Source organism: Phlebotomus papatasi, chromosome 2 (genome assembly GCF_024763615.1).
Source record: "Phlebotomus papatasi isolate M1 chromosome 2, Ppap_2.1, whole genome shotgun sequence".
NCBI classification, from domain to species: Eukaryota; Metazoa; Arthropoda; class Insecta; order Diptera; family Psychodidae; genus Phlebotomus; species Phlebotomus papatasi.
This window is the reverse complement of record NC_077223.1, coordinates 57875202-57901420: the sequence shown is the minus strand read 5'-3', so window position 1 is coordinate 57901420 and position 26219 is coordinate 57875202. Positions and strand designations below refer to the sequence as shown.

The 26219-nt window shown below is 34.2% G+C and overlaps 4 protein-coding genes across 4 annotated transcripts; 1 reads left to right on the top strand and 3 right to left on the bottom strand.

The window, feature by feature from the left end:
- Window positions 1–23: 23 nt before the first annotated feature.
- Window positions 24–16811, bottom strand: LOC129801881 (opsin, ultraviolet-sensitive-like). Its single transcript, XM_055847285.1, has 3 exons — window positions 16708–16811; window positions 16109–16644; window positions 24–2321 (listed from the first exon to the last, which is right to left on the bottom strand). Exons 1-3 carry the CDS (start codon window positions 16743–16745, stop codon window positions 1756–1758), a joined length of 1140 nt encoding a protein of 379 aa, XP_055703260.1. The 5' UTR covers window positions 16746–16811; the 3' UTR covers window positions 24–1755.
- Window positions 3406–9083, top strand: LOC129801882 (E3 ubiquitin-protein ligase sina-like). The gene is made up of 3 exons (XM_055847286.1): window positions 3406–3631; window positions 3721–4048; window positions 8310–9083. Exons 2-3 carry the CDS (start codon window positions 3785–3787, stop codon window positions 8889–8891), a joined length of 846 nt encoding a protein of 281 aa, XP_055703261.1. The 5' UTR covers window positions 3406–3631; window positions 3721–3784; the 3' UTR covers window positions 8892–9083.
- A 313-nt stretch (window positions 16812–17124) lies between the features above and the next one.
- Window positions 17125–21386, bottom strand: LOC129800995 (uncharacterized). Its single transcript, XM_055845745.1, has 2 exons — window positions 21219–21386; window positions 17125–17325 (listed from the first exon to the last, which is right to left on the bottom strand). The coding sequence occupies exons 1-2, from the start codon at window positions 21384–21386 to the stop codon at window positions 17125–17127; spliced, it is 369 nt and encodes a 122-aa protein (XP_055701720.1).
- Window positions 21387–21452: 66 nt separating this feature from the next.
- LOC129801880 (tRNA (guanine(37)-N1)-methyltransferase) lies at window positions 21453–22989 on the bottom strand. Its single transcript, XM_055847284.1, has 2 exons — window positions 22871–22989; window positions 21453–22817 (listed from the first exon to the last, which is right to left on the bottom strand). Exon 2 carries the CDS (start codon window positions 22751–22753, stop codon window positions 21467–21469), a length of 1287 nt encoding a protein of 428 aa, XP_055703259.1. The 5' UTR covers window positions 22754–22817; window positions 22871–22989; the 3' UTR covers window positions 21453–21466.
- Window positions 22990–26219: the final 3230 nt, after the last annotated feature.

Genomic DNA, 26219 nt, shown 5'->3' with positions numbered 1-26219 from the left:
AAGTTAAAAATGGCATGTCAATATGTTGCTTGCAAGGGAGTTTATTTAAATTTAAATTTAACGTATTTCGGAGAAGAAATTTCTTTGGAAATTCTCTCAAAAAATTTATAATTCTGAAAAATATAGATAATTGTAATAGTTGTTAAATTTTTTTGGAACTTCAAACTCTTCTTAAATTTAAAGATTACCGAAAAATTTAAATTTATTAAGATCTAAAATCTAACCTTTTCAGAAATTTATTAATATACAAAGATTCCGGGTTCAGTCGCACGTAGAGGAGTGAGCGGAAATGATATGGAGGATCAACAGCGAGGCTTGACCTATTCCTTACCATGGTATTATACATCATATGCAAATTGAGTGATTTTAGAAGATTTATTCCAGGGCAATTGATATTCGAATTTCTGTCGGGAATGGATTTTTAGTTACTTTAATCCTTCAATTGCTTGGAAAAAATTGCCCGACAGAGATGGGAATGCATTTTGTTGTTCTGTTCTCGCTTCGCGTGAAGTCATGCAAAAATTTTGCTCAAAATTGCGGACGGAAAATTCGACATCCCGTCAAATTTGTTAAAATTGGCCTTCATCCTCTTTCCTGATTTGAATTCTGGTTGCCAATGTGTTTTCTTGGATAGTTACTCTATCTAACTCAATAGAGTTTGTAATGAATTAATGTACAGAATTTAAATTCAGTGACCGTTAAAACGCGTGTTTGAGGACGGCTCCCCGCGCCCCCGTAATGGATAAAAATATTTTCTTTTCAAAAAATTCACCTATTAATCTGTAGAAAAGAAAACTAATCCCAAAATAAGAACATTTTATCTCAAGTATTTCTGGTACATTGACTGAATGGGTTAAGAGGGGGAACAAGAAAAAAACAAAGTTTCAGGACTATACCGGAAAACTTATCATCAATATCAGTAAATATATGAGACGCTAAGAGCAGAAGTGGTCTCCTTTGTATGCATTTCCCTATTAAAACTGTCCACTTCTGTTCTGCGCGTCTATGGAATACTGCCAATACTGTTAAGTTTTACAATAATATTTTGTTTTTTAATAATATTTTCATATTACAACAATAATAATAATAATAATAATAATCAATATTTAATGTAAAATTTCTCTTGATGTTTTATGATAATTTTTTATAAATCTCTGCTGAAACGTAATCGTTTTCAAACTTATACAAATGAAAATATAGTAATAATAACGGTGCACGCACAACGTTCCATAGAGGAACTTAGGCCCCCCGCAAGAGGAGTTCGGGACATTCATTGCTTTCACATCAAGCTTTCAAAATCAAGCGCAGTGAAACTCACTGGATGCAATTCGAAAACCAGAAAAATTCCTGGTGACCTAATGGCCTCTACACACTAGAGAAATTTATGTCAATATTGAAGCAAATTCCCTACGCTTTTGTAAGAAAAACTCTTCAATATGGACATAAATTTCTCTAGTGTGTAGAGGCCATAAAGGGGATTCGAACTCGGGACACTTGCATCATACAGCGAGTGCTCTATCAATTGAACTTGAAACTTGACCCATTGAGTGCCCAAATGAAAGTGCCTTTAATATAAAAGGCACAAAATTATTTATGATAAATAATCTGTGACATTCTTAGTAGTTTTCATTAAAAAAAATCAAAATCTTTTGAGGAATTTCCAAAAAAAAAAACTTCCTGTATACACTCATGTCCATTGTTTTTCTTCTGCCTAAGGTCGTCATATAATATAATTTTTCTTGTGTATTTTTTTCTTTATGTGGTAGTCGTGGTCACTTGTCCAGTGTTCTGTCCAGTTTGAGTGACTTCCGTGGTTACAGAAGCTGTATCAGAGATTTCCTTTTCATGAATAGCCAGCCATGGCAGTTTCTTTTGCAGCTCAAGACGATATTTCGGATGACTGATGGCATAAACCCAAGGATCAATACAGGCAACAAGTTTGCAGCAACAAGCTGGAATCATAGTGACCCCAGGTGTCAACAATCGGCGATCACCAAAAGCTCCAATGAGCGCCATGACGCCATAAGGAGTCCAGGAGGCTACAAACAGAAAGCAAATCACAAGAGCAGCTTTTGCTATTCGAATCTCTGCAGTTTGATTCGAAGTATTTGTGTTTGATCTTAGAGAATCAACATTCATCTTCTTGGCTTGCTCTCTGAGAGTTTTCTCATGATTCACCACATGACTCACGATCTGACTGTAGAAGTAGATGATCATAGACATAGGGATAACATAACTGCACACAAAAATCGCTCCCACAAAGAGATGGTTGTCGAAAGTATCGGTGAGATAGTCGAAAGTACAGGATGTTAGATAGCCCTCTGAAACAAAAAAAAGAAAAGCTTAGTGGTAACAAAACAAGGGTTAAAATCCATTTTGGGATGTATGAGAGCTATGAGAGAAATGTCCGCTAACGCCTCTGGGACCTATTAGATCGGTATAATTTCATGAAATCAAAATTCGTGTCCTTTTCTTTTTCAAAAGATTTGCATAAGGCTATCCCACTCCTTCGATCTCGAAATTAGACTGAACTAAGTTTAATTTGGTTTTACGTTGATGGCTTGACATATGCGAAACTTAAAAAAAAGGATGTGAAAATTGACTTTATGAAATTTTCCTGATCTAAAAGGTGTGCCGGAGGCATAAGATAGTCTATACAAATTGTATGTAGTTGGTAGTCTAATTCTTTACCAAGGCCCTTCATTCACCTTCAAACACACATTTTTTAGATCTCAAGAACTATAAATAATTTGGTCCCTCCAGTTTCAGTTATGTTTTAGTCTAGAAAGCCTATCCTAGAGAGCAATTCTCCTATAAATCCCAAAGACGCCCCATTTCTCCTTCTTGATAATTTAAATTTCTTAAATCCAAAAGCCTCCCAGCCCAGACACTACATTTAATTTTTGAGAATCAACATCAAATCGCGTATTCCTGGGTGCACTTTTATTCGTTTTCTTCGCATTGTTCGCACTGCTGCGGTGCGGGACCGGGCACGAAAATTTCTACTTCTACTATCCATCCATAGTTGAGTAATCCGTGGTATACCTCTTAAGTACACATAGGTAATATTTTTTTGTTTGTATTTTAGATTAGATTTTATAGTCTTTGGTATTCCTAAATCAACTAAAATATTTAGTTAAAAATGAAATATCAGAAATTAAAGAACTTAATAATGGAGTTTCAATATTTAATTTTCTGTGAAGTAAAACAAAATTTATAAAAAAAATTAGATCATCTTTGAAATAAATTAAATATTAATTTAGATATCCAGAATTTCAACTCAAATTATAAAGCGAATAAATTCGTTTGAAAAATTCGAAAAATTAATTCTGTTGAATTATTCATGGTGCGAAATCCTTAACTAGCATGCCACTTCTTTCTTTATTTCCACATTTTCCACACTTTTTGTGTGGAAGAACAACATTTGACAATCGATCGAGCAAAAAAGTCTCAGCAGAATTTGTGCTATTGATTAGAAAAGTTGTTTTTTTCCTGTGAAAATTTCCCAGTTTGAGTTTCATTTTCGTTTCTGTGTATTACTAAAGGGGAACTCTATTGAGTTTGTGTGAAATTTTTATGGCTCTGGCGCAGGAAGAGTTCGAAAATTGCGTAAAAACCTTGGTGTTCTGAGGTGAGTGAAAAAAACAATGGTCAGCTGTCATTTTGTCGAGAGTCTCTGTGACTATTTTATGAGTAATCCTCCTGACCCTCCTACTGCAGACATTCAGTTCATCCGTGCAAAAGGAAGCAGTGGAACTGTGACGGACTGGACCAGGGTGACGAGATGTCCGTAAAATTGCCCATTCCGAAGCGTCGGGAGGCCCCAAACGCGTCATCATCATCCAATTCGAGTCTCTCATCGGCCGATGGAATGTCTGCTGACCTGGCGTCCCTGTTCGAGTGCCCCGTGTGCTTCGATTACGTCCTGCCGCCCATTCTGCAATGCCAGAGTGGTCATCTTGTCTGCAGTAACTGTCGCTCCAAGCTCACCTGCTGCCCCACTTGTCGGGGCTCCCTGGGAAACATTCGGAACCTCGCGATGGAAAAAGTAAGTCTTCAAATTTATTTCTTCCTATTTTATTTTTTTAATTTTGATTTGATATTTGTTTTTAAACATTGAGTTGCAAAATTCTTCGAAAAAGAATAAAGATAAATTTCACAAATTTATATCACTATGATGATACCCAAGCAGCACAAAATCTCTAATAAAACTCTTAAAAAATATTGGATTTTTTTTTGCAAATCTCATATCTTACTGGTACTTAGTGATACATTTCCTGTTTAATTAAATTATTAATTCACATAAAATATTTTAGTCACGGGTCCCATTATCTCCCTGTTATTCTGACCATTTCAGGATTATTCTGATCATTGGTATTTTAGGTATCACCATTTAGTATCATTGCGTTTTTGATTGATTAATCAATCCAAGATCTTTAAATGAATTTACGCTATAGTCAAAAAGAAATTGTTAAGATACTAAAATAGTTATCAGAAATTAATATTTAATTGCATGTGGATTGTGGATAATGCTGACTTCCCACCTAAAAATCATTATGGGCCATGCTTCATTGAGAAATTATGGCCAATTAATTATACATTTTTCAAATATTCAATAAACATAAGGAAAATTATATTGCACTTCACGGACAAACCAAACCAATGAGTTTAATTTTGGGTGTTCTTTAAGTGGGATTGTCGTTTACTAAATGAGCCCCGCCCCCACATGAGTTATAAAAAAAATTAAGAAGTAGCAAGAAATTAAGGAAAATATAAATTTATAAGAAGCAGGAGCGAATAAAAAAAAGCTTTTCTCGGCAAATCCATTACAATCTAAAAGGATACTGTTTTACCCCATGAACTAGTAATTTCGTCTACACAGAAAAAAAAATATTTTGTAAAATTGTTCGTAAAGGTTTGTGAAATCCTATGGCAGAATTAGAACTGGAGTTATGGCCATTTTAAGAAATTTTTTTTGGACCCTTATAGCTCGGGCCAGGGGGCTCGGGGGACCTTAAATTTAATATTGATCGAAAACCCTAAGGCCCAGCTATAACATACTAAAATTTGAGCCCGCTCGATGCCATAGGGGCGGAGCTATTGAGAAAACAAAAAAAGGGGGGTATTCAAAATGGCGGAAGGAGGGGTGGGGGGGTGGGGGGTCAATGCACCAAGTTGCAATTTTCATACGATATATAACCTTTGCCGAAAACCGCAAGTCGATATCTCTTTTAGTTTAGGAGCTATTAAGCTCCAAAGAGCGGCCGGACGGACGGGAACGGTTTTTAGCCATCCATATATTCGTGATCAGGAAGTGTCAAAACACATTCTGGCAAAGTTTGGGGCCGATCGGAGGACATGAGATTTTGTTAGGATTATAGTAGGTGAGATTGTTAAGAATCTCACCTAATATTAGTTTTTTTTTTGATTTTAAAGAAAAGGCGGCTTCAGTTTTTTTTTTTTTTTAACTTTCTTATGAAAATTTCAACAAGCTTTTTGTTTAAATTTCACCATAAATCCATTTCCACGTCGTAAGGTAAAGTACCCTTCCTCGACCGGGTTCCTTTATTCGACCAGTGGGTCAATTTTTGAATATTTGATGGTGAATTTCATCAATTTCTATGAATTTGTCACTGATTCGTATTATTTAAAGAATAATTGACCTATTAATGTTAGATCATACACAAAATATTATAGCAAATATAATTAAATTGAATAAATAAATCCTCCGGTCGAATAGAGGAACCGGTCGAATAAAGGGTACTTTACCTTATAAGTATGATCTCAAATTTTTTGCAAAGTTCAGAACATTTCTACAAAAAAAAGTCCCTAAAACGTCTAAAACTGAAACATATCCAAATGCGCATTTCTTGGATGGAAATTCTAATAAAGAAAAAAAACGTTCTTCTATGTGTTTAAAATTTAAAAAAAAACGTTTAAAATTAAAAATTTAAATGAAAATGGCGGGAAGTTGATCAGAAATGGAATGGAAAATTTTCGTTTTAGAGTCCCAAAACCGTTTTCGAAAGTTGCTTTCAAAAACTCAATTCTAATCATATTTTACCTACTTTGCGGCCTGCTGTGGAGAGAACTAACTAGATATTCCCTAAAATCCCTTCCCAAACAACATTGTAGCTTTCTTTTGATCAAAAATTTCCAAAATGTTCTTTTCAGAACCTGTTTTTAAGATTTTAAAAATTCGATTTTTCACAAAGCTTTTCATTTCAGATCAAGAATGAGATGAAATAAATTCAATTCAAAAATTCATTTCATATCCTTCATCAATCCCTTCATCACTTCCCTATCCATATTCAGAGCGGCAATGTTCTACTCGAGACACTTAAAATAGGGTTTAAAATGGAAAGTCTCACAAAATACAACAATTTTTTCATATAGTTGAAGTTCATCAAATGAACACTTGGGGCGCTCTGGTCGAAAAAACGAGTTCAGAAACAAACAACCTCGATTATCTCGGCTTCTGATTAATCGATGAGATCAAGTTCTACTGCAAAATTATAGAGAACTTTCTGGTCTACGTTTCACCCATATATCACTTTTCTGTCAGTCCATCCAAATCCTTGATATTTTGGTTTAAATACAAAATTTGTATAATTTCACGAATTTGATTCAAAATAACTGAATGGCGCCCCCCAACTTCAGCTCTAAATCGAATTTGCGTACATTCTGAGTTAGCTCACATTAAGAATCTCATCTACATAAGGCGGTTAGGATTATCTATCCCTTTTAATTAGAGTCGAATAGTAAATTCAAACAGTAAAACTTGCAATATTAAAGGGAACCGAATGGATAATATTAAGTGTCAAAAAAAACATTAAAAAATATTTAAAAGAGATCTTGTGGGGGGCATGTTTTTTTGCAATTTTTCATTGGATCCTCTAAAAATACTCTCTTCAAATACCTAATGACGTAATTTCAAATTTGGGCCCCTTATAACTAATATCTTATCTAAAATCTTTGTAATCTTGGCCTTGATTGGAACCAAATTTTATTCGTTGCCCATTCAATGGGATTTACCTGAAGTTCTCCGAATAAGGGAATGTGGCTTGAAAATCAATATTTTATATCGCTCTTGGGAGATTTAAAAAATGATTATTGTATAATTCAATTTAATTTCTTACAATATGTGTAGATAACTTAAAACCCGAAGAGTTGAGTGTTTTATAAAGTTGAAATTTATGTATATACTCTTTACATTTTACTTATCTTTTACACAAACGAAAGATTATTTTATTCCCATATTGTCAATAAATCACATTTTATGTGATGGACTTGCAAAAGCTTAGAAAAGATTATGAGTGCAAAGTATCACAATTAAAGATTATCCCAATATTTCTCATATTCTCTAATTATTTATTTAGTTAGTCTATACTGGACCCTATTCTAAAAAATCTTTCATTTATTTCAAAAAAGCAATTCAATATCTTAAAATCACGATTCTTATGTTGCTATAGCTCAAGTTTGAAGAAACCAAAAAATTGGAATAAATAAACTGTGTTCTGTAAGCACGTTTTATAAGCAACAATATTTATTCACTGAGAAAAAAGGGGGTGCGATTAACTTTATTTCCTCGTAACTTTAACATTTATTTGGGTGTAAAAATATATCAACATTTTTTAAAGTTGATTTTACACCTTTTTAATGGTAAAATTAACATGGAAAAGGGTTAATTTAACCCCCAATACACATAAAAAGGGTAATATTTACACCGATTTTGGATCAATACTGCAGGGTAAAATTAACATTTCCGAATCCGGAATGCTATTTTAACTTTTTCGGATTTCTCTCGATGACAGAATTGAATATTTCTTGCGTTTCTTGCTATATTCTGCACTGAGAGAAATCCAAAAAAAGTTAAAATAACATTCCGTAAATGTTAATTTTATCCTGCAGTATTGATCCGAAATCGGTGTAAATAATATGCTTTTTAGGTGTATTGGGGGTTAAAATTACCCTTTTTCATGGTAATTTTACCCTTAAAAAGGTGTAAAACTAACATTAAAAATATTGATATATTTTTACACGTAAAAGGTGTCAAAGTTATGTGGAAAAATAGTTAATCGCACCCCGTTTTTTTTTCTCAGTGTAATAATTTCACCTGGCTTTTCATTTTAATTCCGTGTTTGTGTTGAATTTTGCACCTCACTGTATTTGTCGTATTTTCTTATCAAATACGAACTTAACTTTTTTTTATCAATTGATGATCAATTTGTAAAGATTAATTGCAAACAAATGATAATCCAAGTAACAATTGAAGTAAAATGAAATTATTTGTTATTTTTGACGTAAAGGTAGCTTCCAACGTGAAGTTTCCGTGTAAACACAGCAGCTACGGCTGCAATGCCTCCCTGATCTATACGGACAAGACAGAACATGAGGATGCCTGTGAATTCAGGCCGTACCTCTGTCCATGTCCTGGAGCATCTTGCAAGTGGCAGGGTGCCCTGGAGCTCGTGATGCCGCATTTGATGATGTCCCATAAGAGTATCACAACGCTTCAGGGTGAGGATATTGTCTTCCTGGCCACTGACATTAATCTGCCAGGAGCTGTAGATTGGGTGATGATGCAGTCGTGCTTCAATCAGCACTTTATGCTGGTGCTGGAGAAACAAGAGAAATTCGATGGGCATCAGCAGTTCTTTGCCATTGTTCAGTTGATTGGATCACGCAAAGAGGCAGAGAACTATGCCTATCGCCTGGAGTTGAATGGACATAGGCGTCGGCTGACGTGGGAAGCGATGCCACGGAGCATCCATGAGGGCGTTGCATCGGCCATCCTAAATTCTGACTGCCTCGTCTTTGACACATCCATTGCGCAGCTCTTTGCTGATAATGGCAATCTGGGCATCAATGTCACCATCTCGTGCGTCTAAAAAAAAAAGATCTCTCCACATCCCAAATCATTCGGCAGTTGTGAGCACTTTTCACCCTCCCTAAAAGCCCATCCAAAAAATCCCGAGCAAAATCGCATTAAAGAAAAAAACCATCACCCTTCATCACTCCCAGAGGATTTAAAAAAAAAATACTATACTTCTTAAATAAATGACACTAGGGTTAATTGCAAATAATCCGTGGTATCAATATTGGAATATCTGGGATGTTTGGGATATCAACTGACCTTTCTGGACAAATTGGTAAGTTTACTTTGATTTTTTTTTCTTATCAGATCATTCATATGAACTTATCTCTCAAATAAGGTAAAGTACCCTGTAGTCGGCCGGTTTCTCAACTCGGCCAGTGCGACTATTTATTCAATTTACTTAGATTTGTTATAATATGGCCTTACCGATTTAACATTAGAAGGTGTATTATATCATATATAACGTAAATCAGTGAAAATTTCATAGAAATTGACTATAAAACGTTAAAAAATTGGTGAAATAATTCAACTGGCCGAGTTGAGAAACCGGCCGACTAGAGGGTACTTTACCTTAATACGTAAATTATATTTTTAACTCAAACTTATAATTTTTATCTAATGTCTGATGAGAATTTTGAAAGAACTAAAGAGTTTAGACATTTTTAAATCTATTTTGTGAAGATTGCATTTTTTTTTATCATTTATGTGTAACTATGGGCGTGGTCTATTTTTATAGTCCTCATTTTATTCCCTATTTCGTAATTTTTTTTTCTGAAAAGTTCTGGATAAAGTTATAATTTTGTTCCAAAAATACCTTTTGTAGAAATATTAATTATGACCAATTAATTTTTGAAAATTTCCTAAATAGGGGGCAGTGGGGCACCGTTGAATTGGGGAATCTTTGAAATTCAGCTTTTTATCCTATTTTTAAAAGAAATTGAGCCTTACTTTATTGTAATTTAGCTTTACAAAATAGGTATGCGATGATAAATTATATCATGATAAGATAGGAGAAAAACGCAAATTTCAAAGGTGTCCAATATGATAAATAAGGTATATAATGAATGCGAATAGGGTAGAGTCAGCCTTTTTCGCCATGTAAGCACTTTTTCGCCACCTAATATAAAACAACTAATTTAAGGCATTTAAGAATAAGTAGCATTTTAACACTCATAATATGTTCTGTTCTAATATCCCAATACGTTATTACGTCTCTTAATTAATTGAAATTCGTTTTAAAACAGGTGGCGAAAAGTACTGAAACAAGCATAATTGGGGAAAATGCATATTTTTCAATGAGATTCTCTAAAATTTTCGAAACGTATCCTAGATATATAGATAGATATTGCTTCAAAGTATCTTTATACAAAAATTCATTTTAGTCTGACAAAAATATCACAGCTTACGAGGCCCCTAAAGCTTAATGGTGGCGAAAAGTACTGACTCTACCCTATTTCGTTTTCGAGAGAATTTTCTCCACGGAAACCTTTTTTTTTAAATTACCTTTTGGGGTAAAATAACACAGGACGCGAGATAAAGTTTGAAAAAAATCTACATTAAAATTAAGATTGACCCGTCTTAAATTGTCCCAGGCTCGATCGAAAAGACTTTCCGTGCCAAAAACTGCTTTTGGAAAATGATTTAAAAGGCTTCTGGTTTCCCTGATTTGAAAGATACTTCACTACGAGATAGGTGAAAATCATTTTGGAAAAGGTGCAGAAGACTAAATTTCCTATAAATGGGCAAACATTTTGTGGTCAGTAAAATACTCTATTTCAGTCAATAGGGGAAAGTGGGGCACTTTTCAAAGTGGGCCACATTTGAAATTGTAATTTTTCACCTATTTTTAAATAAAATTGAGCCTTATCGTGATATAATTTAGCTGTACAAACAGATTGAGAAGCTAAATTTAATTAACCCTCTAACGGTGTTTTCTATAATATGCTAAAAAAGTCCTAAAACAATGTTTTCTAGGATAATTATGATCCAATAAAGTCGAAAAAACCATTCATTCTTCATTATCTCTTTTAGTTTGGGAGCTAGATGAGAAAATATAAAAATTTATTGAAACTCTTTTTGCTTCTAAAATTCACATTTTTACTTTTTTCAAATTTAGAAAAAAAAAGTAGAATGTCATATCTTTCAGTAAAAAATAAATTTATTTTAGTCAGATAACTTTAAATCGGTATTTTTATGGAAATTGGAAATCAGTTTTTTTGCACAAATATTTTTTGTTGCTTTTTCTCTGACCTGTCACACAAAACTGGGAATAGCAAGAAAACGAAGAGTCAAAATGAGTTCAAACTTTCAAGAGATGTATATAAGTCTATTACCGAGGACACTATAGTACTTTTAAATAAATGAAACCTTTATTGTCGCTGTAAATGTTATTTTTGTGAAGACCGCCTGGAGGCGGTCTTACCCGATAGAGGGTTAAAATATGGCCCAGTTCCACTAAAACATATGAGAAAAATCCCAGTTTCAAAGGTACCCCATTTCTCCTTAAAGACCCCGGCCACACCTTTTAGATTCGGAAAATTTATATTTTTCAATTATCGTATATATAGTCAAGTGTGCTAATCTGGGCGCTTCGCTATCTGGATCGTTTATGACTAATCCACTTAAAATAATATTTTACTGCTCGAACTCACAGAGAGGGCAGTTATATACATCGTCTTTTTTCAACTTATCACTGTTCTGGAACTTAAACGGTAAGAGACATAGACTTCAAGTCTTAGATGACTCCCAATGAAAAACAATATCTCTCGACGTTTTCCTACCCCTCCCCCTCTATCCCCTCCAAAACCATGTTTTTTCTCGGTTTTTTTATCAAAATTGGCCCAAGCTTTTTCAATGATTTTCGGATATGTTTCAGAGGTAGTCCAGGCGAACATTTCGCCCAAACATACTTATGACCGGAAAATTCGCCATTCTGAATGATTGAAGGTCAAAGATTGGAGGGCCTTTGGAGGGACTTTGGAGGGCCCATTTTTCAACCGATTTGGTTAAATTTGGATTTTTTTGGAAAGGTATTGAAATTCTGAACCCGGATGTATTGGTCTTCATAGGTAATCAACCGGTTAAGTACCGATTTTAAATAATTTTTCGAAATTTTTTTTTTTACTTGACCTTAAATTTGTTCTCGAGCTAGAGGTCAAACGGTAAGAGATATCGACTTCCGGTCTTCGATGACCCCCAATAAAAAAACAATATCTCTAGACGTTTTTCCCCTATTCCTCTCCCCTCCCCTAAAAACATGTTTTTTCGTTTTTTCTCAAAATTGGCACAAGATTTTTCAATGATTTTTGGATATTTTTGAGAGCTAGTCCAGGCGAACATTTCGCCCTAACATACCTATGACCGGAAAATTTTCCATTTTGTATTATTGAAGGTCAAAAGTCAACCACTTTGGAAGGCTCATTTTTCAACTGATTTGGTTAAATTTGGATTTTTTGGAGAGGTATTGAAATTTCGAACCCGGCTGCATCGGTCTTCATCGGTAATGAATCGATTATGTACCGAATGATTGATTTTCAAATGCTTTTTTTGTGATTTATGAAACAATTTGATCTTTAGTAGATCAGTAATATCAAAAGATCATGCAAAAAAAAAAAACTAATTCACGGTGAGCTCTATCTCGTGAGTTCGAGCATTCCGCAAAGCTGGAACGCTTTGCCATCTCTTTTATTTTTATTTCTGTAATATAGTCACTACAGTAACATAATATAACTATCCAAGTTTGAGAAAAAGCAAAACTAATATTTTTATCCATTAAATAAGTGAGTGTAATCGACTCATTTCAATCTTGTGCCAGTTGGGTTCTTCACTAAAATTTTTTTAGCAGTGATATTTTCGCTAATGACAGCTGGTTGATTGAAAATATTTACTGTTTTTTTCCTTGTGCAAAAAGTATTTTAAATCCAAAGATTTAATTAAAAGCGAATTAGCGAAAAGGCGAGCCACTTAGTGCATGCTGACTTATTTCACTATTATCATTATTTTATAAATTTTCTTTAATATTTTAGATATTTTTTTTATATTACGTTTCTGAATGAAACAGTGAATAATTCTATGGATTTAGAAGAAGTAAAAAAGAATTTCATCAGTCCCAAAACAAGAGTTTAAGTAGCACTCTTCGGAAAACGATCCGGTTACCCCACCTTACTGCATTATCAAAAAAGCCAAGAGATGGTTTAACGTAATTAGAATCAAAATAATTATTAGATTACATTTCCATCAATTTTTGACTAAGTCGTCTCTCGGCTTAAGCCGCGAAACGACGTACTTAGTGGGAAACTGATGAAAATTTAGTCAAATTCGATTTCGATTTTCGAATTTCTGTTTTAATCTCATTACCATTTTTTAGGTTTTAATAAATCTAAATTAATTTTTATGCTTTAATTAAATAATTTATTTGCTATTTAATTTTACTATTAAATATGATATTTAATTAATTAATTTGCTTTAATTAAATTTTTCAAGCATTCTGAAAAGAAAGACTTTGTCATCCTATTTTTAGAAAATTGAAAATTGAAGTAGATTATACACTCCGATATTGATCTTTTAAATTTTTCTTGAGATCCATACTCTCTCATAAATGTGGTTAACTTTATTACTTTATTAGCACGGGCACACACATTGAAATACTTGCAGAAAATGTGGGAAATAATATAAACATTCACTTCACTATAAACTTTATGAGTTCGTTGTTCTTCTGTTCACTGTTTCTTTCAATTTACGAGCTAGACAGACTGATATTTACCAGATTATTCACAACTACAATGAAAATGATCTGCTTGATTAATAATTATTTCAAAATTGATTTTAGGGAAATCTAAGGGAAAAGAAGGGCTACATTGAAAATGCTATTTTTTGCATATTTTTAAAGAAAGATGGGCATAAAATTCAGACAGACAAAACAATTGTGGATCTAAATTAAATTATGACTATAGGTCAGTAGGGTACACAGTAAAAAAATGTGTAAAATTTTACTACTATAATAGTGCAAAATAGACCATTTTAGTTGTTTAATTTAAAAATGTTTAAAAAATTGACAATAATTTGGTAATTTATTGTCACGTGATTGAAAATTACCACTATTATAGTTGAAAAATTTTCAACAACGTTGTTTAATTTGAAAATGTGTAAAATTTTAACATAATAATAGTGTGAAATCGGATAAATTAATTATTTAATTGCGACCTGTGTAAAATTTCTCACTATTATAGTCATAAAAAAATTTTCAAGAATGTTTTGTAATTTAAAACTGTTGAAAAGTTCTAAATATTACCACTATTATAGTATATGATTATAGTTTTTCACATTATTATAGTGTGAAAAAATACAAAACTTTATGGTATTTTTTGTCACATGATCAAAAATTATAACACTATTACAGTTTGATCATAATTTTTCACACTATTATAGTGTGAATCCTTGTCTATTTCAACCAAAGTTGTTGAATTTTTAAATAAAAGTTGTTGAATTTTGAGACAAAAGTTGTTGGAATTAAAAAAAAAAATCTGTAAAAATTATTGAATTTCCAATTAAGGCTTATACTTCAGTCGATATACTTTTCCTTAGGCAAAAGTCATACAGAACATCAAATATTTATTGTGAGAATTTTACGAACTTTAGTTCAATGTTAATTGTATTTATGTACAGAGAAATCGTCAATCAGAGCAAATGACACTCAAATCATCCAATTTTTTTCTCAGTGGAGACAGGAAAAATTCCTGCCTCCACCCAGAATCGAACTGGAGACCTCTCGTTAACTAGACGAGTGCTCTACCAACTGAGCTATGGGTGGAGGCAGGAATTTTTCCTGTCTCCACTGAGAAAAAAATTGGATGATTTGAGTGTCATTTGCTCTGATTGACGATTTCTCTGTACATAAATACAATTAACATTGAACTAAAGTTCGTAAAATTCTCACAATAAACCAAAATTCATGGACACCATGAGCTGCCGGCTCAATTGTACGCACCACATCGTTTCCAAATCTCGCAATCCCGAGAGTAAGCGATTGCAGTGCATAATGCAATTGGCTAAAGGTCGTGTAGCAAGTCAAGCAGAGCATGTGGCCTCTAATAGCTCAGTTGGTAGAGCACTCGTCTATCAAATATTTATATACATAATAAGTATATCGTGAAGATCCGAGCATCAGATGTAATTATCTCGCATTAGGGAGGATCCCGAGTACAGGAAAAAACATTACAAATGTCCAAAAAGGCAAAAAAGAACTAAAATAAACTAAATGGAATGAAAATTCAACAAATTTTGAGTTTATACAGACACAAATTCAACAATTTTTAAGTTCAACAACTACAAATTCAACAACTTGAAATTCAACAACTTTAAATTTAACAATTTTAAATTAATTTTTTTCCAAATTTAATACTATAATAGTGGTGTGAAAGATTACACACTATAATAGTGTTAATTTTTTTTACTGTGTAATTCTGTAATTTTCGTGGCATTGCCACGCGCGAATTCGAAACGTCACAATGTCATTCGAGCTATTTTTTGTCATATCATATGAGTTCGAAAATACAATTCATTGAAGTTTTAATGAAATCCTTTTACTTGATGATTTTATGAAAATACAGTACGTCCTTGGTTGATTTATTTCACAAAATTCATTGTCATTTGAATTTCCAGAAATCTCATGTGACTTCTGACAATGCCACGTGAGCTGAAATAGCAATATCACGGCTATAGAATCGCATTTTCGAAAAAGCTCTCTTAAGATTCGATAACCCAATTTGTCATGTTGCATTGCCAGAGCGTTACAGAATTCCCCTTCAGGTCCCTTCAGAAATATGCGAAAAAATAGCATTTTCAATGTAGCCCCAACTTCCCCTAACATAGATAATTGTTGATTTAGTTTAAAATTTAGTAAATGCACTGAGAAAAAAAAAGGGTGCGAATAATTTTTTTTCCTCAGAACTTTAACACTTTTTAGGTGTAAAAATATATCAACATTTTTTAATGTTAATTTTACTCCTTGTTAAGGGTAAAATTAACATGCAGAAGGGTAACTTTAACCCATAATACACCTAAAAAGGGTAATATTTACACCGATTTCGGATCAATACTGCAGGGTAAAATAAATATTTCCAGAATGCTATTTTAACTTTTTCGAATTTCTCTCAGTGTAGTAATGTAACGAATCATCGTTATGTCCTTTTGACAAAATGGAAGAATTGAAAGGAAATGCCTCAGACTTACCTGGAACAAATCGACCCCAGATTTCCATGAGCGGTAGTACTGTCCAAGGGATGGTATAGCCCCAGACCAAGAGAACAATCATGATGGCCTTTAGGCGAGTCATTTTGGCATGAAAGGGCCTGGTGATGACATTGAACCTGTCATAGGCTATACAGGCATTAGTCATACCAGCCCCAATTCCCGAGAGACTGCCCATGGCTGCAAAGAGTTGACATCCTGTGACTCCAGTTGCGAATCCGCGGTGGAAGGAGTTGAAGATGAAGATGGGTGCTTTGAGCATCATCATAAAATCACACAAAGCCAAATTGACCACAAAGACATTTGAGGGAGTACGCAGGGCTGCTGAGGAACCAAAAATCCACAAAACCAATCCATTTCCTGTCAATGCAGCCACCGTGAACATGATGTACACCAAACCAAGAAGGTAATGTAGGGAAGCTTCGGGTTCTGGGTATGTGAGCCAGTGATCTGGAATCTGACGAAGATCCTCAGGAGGGACATTCCAGCCTAACAAGTGGCCACCGTCCGCTGAAATTCTGCCCATAAAACACATTTTCAAAATTTCTATTTCTATCAGTCAAGAACTCTCAAGTATTCACCGTGCTTCTGGTCTCAAGACTGAGAAATTTCCCTCCATTTTCACTTACACTCACTTTTTCACACCAAGAACACCAGAAGACTTTCCCGAACGGCGACTGACAGAGATTCTAAACCCCATCAATCCCTTATATAGCCCATCGCAGTAAATCTCTGATTAATCCTCTTTGCAAAATCGAAAAATTCTAAATGGAATTAAAGGGAGAATTAAAAGACAGTTTTAGGGCTTCAATCAAGGTCATCAATTGGTCAGGAAAGTTTATTTATTCTGTTTTTTTTTTCTCGCCAACTCACAGTGATACACTTTTGGTTAATTTGCACGAAAACACGCAAGACACGCGGGAGCCTCTTCATCTCAAAGCCAAAAGTATCAAACACACACACATGAAGAAGAAGAAGAAGCTTCTGGGGGGCCCTCTCTAGACATCTAGATTTGAAAGACCAGCCTCCACATCTTTCGTCTTTGGGGCTTTCTTCTGTGATTTACGACCCCCTTTTGAGGGACTGGCCTTGGGAGTGGTAGCCTTCTTTTTCACCACCATGTCCTTGTGAAGAGTCTTAAGGGACTCATTTAGTTTCTCAGATTTATTCTGGATTGCTTCTTTCTTCCCAGCCTTTCCCTTGAAGAGACACAAATAGGAATTGTTGTAGATTTTTTTATAAGGAAAAATTTCCAAAAAAAAAAAATTTTGAGAAAGAAAAGGATGTGAATTTCGTTAAAATTACTTTAATATTACGTTAATATTACGTGAATTAGTTTTTCGCATGATCTTTTCGTCGTGCTTACTGGTCTATTAGAGATCAAATTGATTCATAAATCACAAAAGCATTTGAAAATCAATCAGTCGGTACGTAATCGGTTCATTACCGATTATGACCAATGCAGTCTCGTTCAAAATTTCAATACAGTAGACTCTCACTCAATCGGCTCTTTTTCAATCGGGCGACAAATTTTGTTGACAATTTTCACGTTTAATTTTAAAGCTAATTCGCTCAAATTCGCTGTACAGTAGACTCTCGCTAATTCGGCTCTTTTAAGATCGGGCTGCTTTTTAATTCGGGCAGCAGTTAAATTTGAAAAAAAGTTTGTTGACATTTTTTTGGTTTGATTCTGATTATCGAATGAAGCAAATATGCTTAAATTTGCCACGGTTTGTCTTAGTTGTGATATGATTTTGCATTATTAAGAGATTTTCATGAGATATAAAATAAATATGAGTACGTAAACTTAATGTGACTATGAAAATGAACAAAAGATCGTTGCATTTCAAACAGTTTGACTCCCGAATTTCTCTCTAATTTGGGTGACATTTTGGTCCCAAATGCCCGAATTTGAGAGAGTCTACTGTACTTCTTCCTTATTTTATCGTGATTCTTTATAATTGAGCGCTTTTTGTGGAATTTACAAAGGCTTTGACGCTAAATTCTATCGCTAAACCGGATGATATTTTGCCTCATATTCCCGATTGAGAGAGAGTCTACTGTACCTTTCCAAAAACATCCAAATTTAACCAAATCGGTTGAAAAATGAGCCTCCCAAAGTGGTTTCCTTTGACCTTCAATAATTCAAAATGGCGAATTTTCCGGTTATAAGTATGTTAGGACTAAATGTTCACCTGGACATCCGAAAAAACATATCCGAAAAATATTAAAAAAGCTCGGACCAATTTTGAGAAAAACCAAAAAAAAAACATAGTTTTGGAGGGGATGGGGGGTGGAAAACAACTTCTAGATCTAGAGATATTGTTTTTTATTGGGGGTCATCGAAGACCGGAAGTCGATATCTCTTATCGTTTAAGCTCCAGGACGGTAACAAGTTGAAATAAAAGATGATAAACTGCTCTCTCTTTTGAGTTCGAGCAGTAAAATTAGATAGAGTTTAGTTAATTTCCGTATTGTAAGAGTTGGGGTATATAGATGTTATCCATCTTTGGAAAGATCTCGACCTCAGCTACAACATAATAAAATTTAATTGAAATCGAAAATGGGGATTTTGATATATTAGACATTGAAATTTAGAAAATCTATTTTTGATCCTAGCGTCCCTAGCGGTTTTTTTTAAAGCATTTTTTTATGAAAATTTTGAGACCGAGTCATCTGAGTTACTGAGAAAATAAAATTTAGTAGTGTTGCAAAATGGAAAATGGCAGGGCGTGAATCTGTCATCACAAACATTTACCCACCCAGCGACATTTAACGTTTGCGAAAACCGCTTATCGATATCTCTCTCCGGTTGGTCTCCAGAAGCGATTATACAACAAACCGGGCAGGATGGCTACAAAAAATCGATTTCTAGCGCATATAAAAGCATTTTGAGTGTCAATAACATCAATACGAGTAGATTCAAAATTTGGGCACAATCTGACGACGTCTGAGACTTAGAGACTTTAAATTTGAAAAACTCGTATAGGAAAATTAAAAAATAAATAAACAAATGATAAGATTAATAAGCAAAAAAGTAATCTTTTCGGTTATTATTTGTGTAATTTTATAAACATTAAAAGATGAACAATAATTTTTCAAATTCAAAATTTTCTAATTCGAACTATATTTCTTTACAAATTTTTTTAGGAAGCCATTTTTAGATCTCTTTGATTTCGCGAAGCAATTTTTGTGTTTCTCAGTTTTCGTGAAGTGATTTTTATGTTTCTTCACGGTCGCTAAATAGTTCTTAATAGTCTTCGGTTTCTCGAAAGAAATTTTGAGTTTTTTCGGTTTCGTCAGTTTCTCAGCTTTCACTAAGAAATTTGAGCTTTTCCGATTTTGCATAGCAGATTTTTTTCGGGTTTCTAAAAAAACAAATTCTAAGTCTCTCCGATTTCGCAAAGCAAGTTTTAGGTTTCTTGAAGAAATTTTTGAGTTTATAAAGCAATTTTTGAGTTTCTCAGGCTTCGTGAAGTGATTTTTGAGTTTCTCTGCTGTTGCGAAGCAATTTTTAAATTTCCTCAATCCTCAGTATTGTGACGCAGTACTAAGGTTTCTTGGGTTTCTAGAAGCAATTTTTGGGTTGCTAGAGTTTGCGGACCAATTTTTGAGTTTTTTCAGTATTGCGAGTTTTTTTTTTAATTTTTGGATTTTCGATATCATTTCACGACGCATTTTTAGGTTTCTCGGGTTTCGAAGTTATTTTTGGGTTTTCCGAGTTACTCAAAACAATTTCTGAGTTTCTAAGGTTTCGCTGAGCGATTTTTGGGTTTCACAGACTCCATTAAGCAATTTTTAAGATTTTGAGCTGCGTAAATTAGTTTTTCAGATTTTGCGAGGAAAATTTATGATATTTCTCGGGTTTTGCGAAACAAATTTTAGGTTTCTCGAAGAAATTTTTGGGTTTCTCAATTTCACAATCAACAATTTTGATTTTTTTAAGATTTTGCCTTACCCTTTTCTTAGGTTTTACAGTTTTAGTGAACTAGTTTTTGAGTTTCTCGGATTTAGCGAAGCAATTTTTTGTTTTCTCGTGCAATAGACAAGGATTTCCCCATATGAGTCACCCCTTAATAAAAATAATTATTCAGTCATTATTCATGACCGTTAGGTAAATATAATTATTTTTAATGGTCATGAAAAATCACATTTGGCTAATGTTTAAGAAAATAATGTAAAAAAAATCATAAATTTTTAATGTACAAAAATAGTTAAATAAAATATTCTTAACGAGGGTAAAATTAATTATTTCAATATTTTATTTAGTTAAATTTTTTTTTGTTTTTTTTCCTTGTTTCCACTGAACAAAAATATTAATTCTTATGTTTATTTAAGGAAATAATTGATGATTGATTGATGATATAAATGAAAAAGTTATTTATAAAGATAAGTCGAGAAGACGACCAAGGACAATTTTGACTACTAAAACTCCAATCTAAAAAAAAATCAATTTTTTTTAAACTATGCGCTGTACTGTCCCCTCTGTTTCCTTTAATTCGGTTAGTAAAGTCATTTCCATTTCACGAAAGGAGGAATAAAGTTAACCCTTTAAGGACGATTGGAACACCGGTGTCCCATAAAGAAAATAATTTTTCCTGACTTCCTAAAGATTTTTCTTCTTATGTTTATACGTAATTGCAAAGTAGAAGGTTGAAGGAATCTAGAATAACTTTTGCAAGTCTCTAGCTATTTGTTATGTAGTAAATATTTAATCTCAAAAATGGCCAATTTTTTTTAAGCAAAACCCTTTTGGCAATAAAAACTACAATACTCATACGTAATATTTTTCATTAAAGCAAAAAATATTATTCATTGGTATTGTCAGAAAAATTACTTAAATTTTTGGGCTATTTTTGTCCCTATCGTCCATAAAAGCACAAAATACACCGAATCAGGCTCTGTTGGACTATCCAAGTTTAGATGTAAGTCTTATCATTGATTATGTTTCTCAGTTTAATTTTTATTGTTGATTTTCAGTCCGTAAAAAGTGTCTCGTCGTTAAAGGGTTAAAAGCAAAAGTTTAGGACTGTCAGGACAGACTATAGCAGATAGGGTTTCTCCCAGAATGCCCGCAATAAAATAATCTTACCTTTTTAAAATTTGCTGCTGCTTTCTTGGCCTTATCCTTCTTCTTCGAGGCTACTTTGAACACATTCTTGCCCTTCTTAGTCTTGTTGAGTGTTGCTTTTGATCCTTCGCCCTTCTTGGCGCCTCCCTTTTGACTCTGGATCAAAGCATGCCTATTCTTCCTGCCCATTTTTTTTTAATTCCTGTAACGAGAGAGACAGGGGCGCTCTTTAGTATCCAAGAAAACACTTGAGAGTCCTCTTGTAAAGTTTATTCGTCATCTTGGGAGGTACAAAGGAGTTTTTGCTGAGGTGCCTGATCGTCAGTTACAGCTGGACGTTTTGGGGCCTTTCGGGCAAAGAGGATGTCATCTGTGAGGCGGAAAGTGACTCTGAACATGTTTTTGTTTGGAGCCACATTCCGCACAAAGGACACTCCCTGGAAGTCTGTGATTTTGTGACCAAGGTGGGACTCTGCAGAAGTTCTGGCATCTTCAGGGGCGCCTCCTTTGAGGAAGGTGTAGACATGGACCAGAGGCAGGGATCGATCCATTGCCTGAAGTTCAGGTTGATCACTTAGAAGGCCAGAGAAGACATCCAGGAATTCAATTGCAAGTGCTGGAAGATTCATGACAATGGTGAGAGATTTTTTAGGGTCTCTGTGGTGCCAGAATTCAACCAGATGAGTCTTGAGATCACTCAAAATAAATTCCCGTCCGTCTTTGTTACAGATCTCAATGGAGTCTTCGACTTTGTTGCGCTTGGCATTGTGCTTGAGCCAATTAATGCTGTCGGGATTGAGGTCATTGGCCAGGACACGGCATTCTTTCTTAGCAGCTGGGATACTAAAGGGGCCAACACCGGCGAATACATCGCAAAAATGGTGTCCGGAAGTGAGACTTTTAACAATTCTCTCATGTTCACTGGCTAATCTTGGATTCCAGTACACTCTATTAAAGTCCAATTCAAAGATACATCCATTCTCCTTGACTTCCACTTGGTAACGTTCTCGCCCAGCCAGAAGTTCCATCTCAAAGTTCCTGAACTTTGACTCAATTGTGTGGATTTTATTAACAACTGTCCGACATCCTGGAACTTTGTCCAGAAACACCTCACCAATTAGTCTCCTGAAGGGCAAGAGATGTTCCTTGAGATTGACATGCACAATATGTCCAATTCGGGAAAAGGAAGTGAGATTTTCCTGATCTTCTGGGAAGACTGCACGAAAAATTTCATCATACTTGAAATTCTCATAATTAATTTCAATCTCCTCGAAAATCAAAGAATCCTCTGTGATCTTAACTTGTTCAAGACCCTTGACATCTTCCCAACTTTTTACAATTCCCGGATTTAGAAGTACAGTCTTCACATTCTCTCCAGAAACTGCTTTTAAATGGCCCAATTTGAGCATCTTTTCCTTTACAATTGGCAAAACTTCCAGAAGTTTAATAGCCTCTACTTTAAGCTTGGGCACACGGATGCTCTTTTGGAAGACACTCCTGTCCAGCACAGTCATTCCACGAGCTTCAGGAGGCAGATATTCTTTAAGGTCCATCATCCTCCCTAAGCGTCTGTCTCGTTTAAAAATCCACACTATTGGGCCACACCTCCGCCAAGGGAAACTAATCAGCATAGGCGGAAGAGTCCAAAGCTGAAGATTTTCATCAGTAATTACCTGTAATTGCCCGCAAAGTGCCTTTTCTGGGTACTTTTCTGCAGCCCAAAAGCGTGGTCAAATGTCACTTTTTTGCTTGGGTTCACAAAACTAGCATGCAAGTGGAGCCCAGCCACCCCAATAACTAAATATTTCTGCGAAGCTAAACTTCCAGTGGATAAAACGCGGAAATGTCTGCATTGCTTTCTGAAGTGAAAAGTCCCAGGGAAAATTTCACAGAATTTCACTGATGAAAAGAAAATTAATAGATTTTTTTAGCCAATTTTTGATAAGATGTTGATGTGCGATTACAAGCTCTGTTTTTACATTTTTTTTTAAATTTTATTTTTTTGCTGAAAGAAAATTTTTGAGAGATTATAGTAGTCATTCGAAGAGAGATGGACCATCATTTTGATAATTTTTATCACGCCTTTAACAGGAAATGCGATCTCAGTGGTTTGTCATTTGAACACTCTCTGGATTTAAGATCACTATTAAAGAAGTGTTGATTAAACAACCACCTGGAAAAATGACAAATAATAATTTTGAAAAAAAAAATGCATTTTGCATTTTGAATGCACAGTTTTGCTACCCTTTGCTATACTTACCACTTAACCCTTTAAGGACGAGAAAGTCTTAATCGAGGGTCAGAAAAAATCATTTTTTTCTAACTTTTTTTTTAGAGCAAAATACTGTTAGAAGGCAGTAGGAAAAATTTCATTTATGGGTCACGGGTGACCCAATTGTCCTTAAAGTGTTAAGGCATCTACAAACTAGGAGCATTAAAAAAATGCTTTTTTTCTAAAGAAAATTTCCCATTGTAGACAGAAACGTCAATTTTTTTTTAAAGGAATTTTTGACGAAAATTAACTCTAGTGTGTAGATGCCATTATGGTCTCTACACACTAGAGAAATTTATGTCCATATCCCACAGTTTTTCCGATGCAAGCGCGACAATTTACTTCAATGGACATAAATTGCACTAGTACAGTAGAGTTCCTCAAATTTGAACATTTGGGGGGTACAGATGACACTTCTCACTCCTCTCTTGAACAGTATTTTCAAAAACGTGACGGAATTCATGTAAAATTCACTTTTCCTAAATTAAGGAAAATAACTTTAGAGAATTTTATCAATTTAATTTGTTGTTAAGTAGGCGGAATTTGTTAAGGAAATAAATATAATCCGACAATATTGAGGAAATACCAGAGAAAAATAGTTCTAATTCAGATTCTCAGAATTCTTCAGAATTCAGAGGAACTCGACTATAGATGCCATTACTGTTCAGTTAAACTTAAATCTTCAGGCGACCTTCTTTTAATATTTTAACACCCGAGGCAGATAATAATGTAAAATAATAAATTACCATAAAATGCCCAGTGCAAAAATCAATTTTTATATTGTTTTTCATTTCCAAACATTTTTATATCAGTTTTTTGGGATCATAAATTAATTTTTTTATAAAGATTTTCGTATTTTTAAGTATTTCTGCGATCTTTTCAAACGAATTTCCATAGCGTCTATTAAATGTTAACACTTGTTATTTTTTCACTTTTGCCGAGTATTTTTATTACACTTTTTCAATACTCGAAAATATCAACAAATCTGATAAATATTCAAGATTTTCGCAATGGAATGTTTGAGAAACAACTGCAATATTCGCAGAATTTATATTGTGGATTAAATAGTGAATTCTTTCTTGGTGTTTGAAATAAAAACCATTCAAATGTATATTTTGGGTGCCTATCGCCATATCGACGGCTTCACTATTCCATATTATTCTATCTCAGAATGACTACTTTTCAGAGGAGTCATTTGAAGTTGGCAATTTCCTATGCTGCCCGTGTACATTTTTTTTCGAAAAAGTTGAGTATCTCAATACCCGAACATCGGATCACCACTACATTTTTACCAGTTATAGAGCTTGATGGGAACTCAATGGGCCAAGTGGTAGAGTACTCGCTCTATGATGCAAGTGTCCCGTGTTCGAATCCCCTTTAGGTCACCAGGAATTTTTCTGGCGTTAAAGGTGTTCGAATTGCATCCAGTGAGCTTCACTGCAATTGATTCCACGGGCATGGGAGTGACAATCTCATCCCGTATAAGAAAAAATAATAATGCATGTCTAGAAAATCCCTTGCGGGAAGGCATAGTTCCTTCATGGAATTTTGTGCCAGCATTATTATTATGATTAGAAAAAATGTTCAGAAATCACTTTTTAACCCATTCCTTTTGCCCTAAACCCCCTAGACACACTTACGACTTAAGCCGAGAGATGACTTAGTGGAAAATGATGGAAATGCACTTTAACCATTATTTCTAAAATAATTACACTAAGCCGTCTCTCGGCTAATCCTCATGTATGTCAAGGCCCTTACCATGGTGTATTACACATCATGCGCAAATTGAGTGATTTTATTCACTCCTGGGGAATAGTTATCCGAATTGCTGTCGGGAATGGATTTTTCCTTCAATTACTTGGAAAAAATAGTCCGACAGAGATGAAAATACATTTTGTTGTTCTCTTCTCGCTTCGCGGAGTCATGCGAAATTTTTGCTCAAAATGGCGAATGTAAAATATGACATCCCGTAGAATTTATTAAAATTGGCCTTCATTTTTTTTCTTAATTTGAATTCTGTATGCCAATTTGTTTTCTTGGACAGTTACTCTTTCTAAATTAATTGAGTTTTTATTGAATTAATGTAAAGAATTTAAATTCGGTGAACGCTAAGCCGCGTGTTTGAGAGCGGCTCCCCGCGCCCTCATAGTAGACTATCGCTAATTCGACTCTTTTAAAATCGGGCTACTTTTTAATTCGGGCAGCAGTTACATATAAAAAAATTGTTGTCATTTTTCTTGTTTGATTATACAGTAGACTCTCGCTCAATCGGCTCTTTCTTAATCGGGCGACAAATTTTGTTGACAATTTTCACGTTTAATTATGAAGCTAATTCGCTCAAATTCGCTGTAGTTCTTCCTATTTTATCGTGATTCTTTATAATTGAGCACTTTTTGTGGAATTTACAAAGGCTTTGACGCTCAATTCTATCGCTAAACCGGATGACATTTTGCCCCATATTCCCGATTGAGAGAGAGTCTACTGTAATTATCAAATGAATCAAATGTGCTCAAATTTAGCATGGTTTGTCTCAGCTTTGATGTAATTTTGCATTATTAAGGGATTTTCATGCAATTTACGATATTAAGAGTGTGTAAACTCAATATGTGTATGCAGATGGATAAAAAATCAAAAAGTTTGTCACCCGAATTTCTCTCTACTTTAGATGAAATTTCGGTTCCAAATTCCCGAATTTGAGAGAGTCTACTGTAGATAAAAAAAATATTTTCAAAAAAGTTATCTATATTAAT

Excerpts from the sequence above, each read along its gene's own strand:
- LOC129800995 (XM_055845745.1), bottom strand. The coding sequence starts at position 21,386 with ATGGGCAGGAAGAATAGGCATGCTTTGATCCAGAGTCAAAAGGGAGGC. Across the intron at positions 17,326-21,218 it reads CAGCAGCAAATTTTAAAAAG|GGAAAGGCTGGGAAGAAAGA; the intron begins GTAAGATTATTT and ends TGTCTCTTCAAG.
- LOC129801882 (XM_055847286.1), top strand. The coding sequence starts at position 3,785 with ATGTCCGTAAAATTGCCCATTCCGAAGCGTCGGGAGGCCCCAAACGCG. Across the intron at positions 4,049-8,309 it reads GGAACCTCGCGATGGAAAAA|GTAGCTTCCAACGTGAAGTT; the intron begins GTAAGTCTTCAA and ends TTTGACGTAAAG.
- LOC129801880 (XM_055847284.1), bottom strand. The coding sequence starts at position 22,753 with ATGATGGACCTTAAAGAATATCTGCCTCCTGAAGCTCGTGGAATGACT.
- LOC129801881 (XM_055847285.1), bottom strand. The coding sequence starts at position 16,745 with ATGGAGGGAAATTTCTCAGTCTTGAGACCAGAAGCACG. Across the intron at positions 16,645-16,707 it reads GTCTTGAGACCAGAAGCACG|AATTTCAGCGGACGGTGGCC; the intron begins GTGAATACTTGA and ends TTTTATGGGCAG. Across the intron at positions 2,322-16,108 it reads CTGGGGTCGATTTGTTCCAG|AGGGCTATCTAACATCCTGT; the intron begins GTAAGTCTGAGG and ends TTTTTGTTTCAG.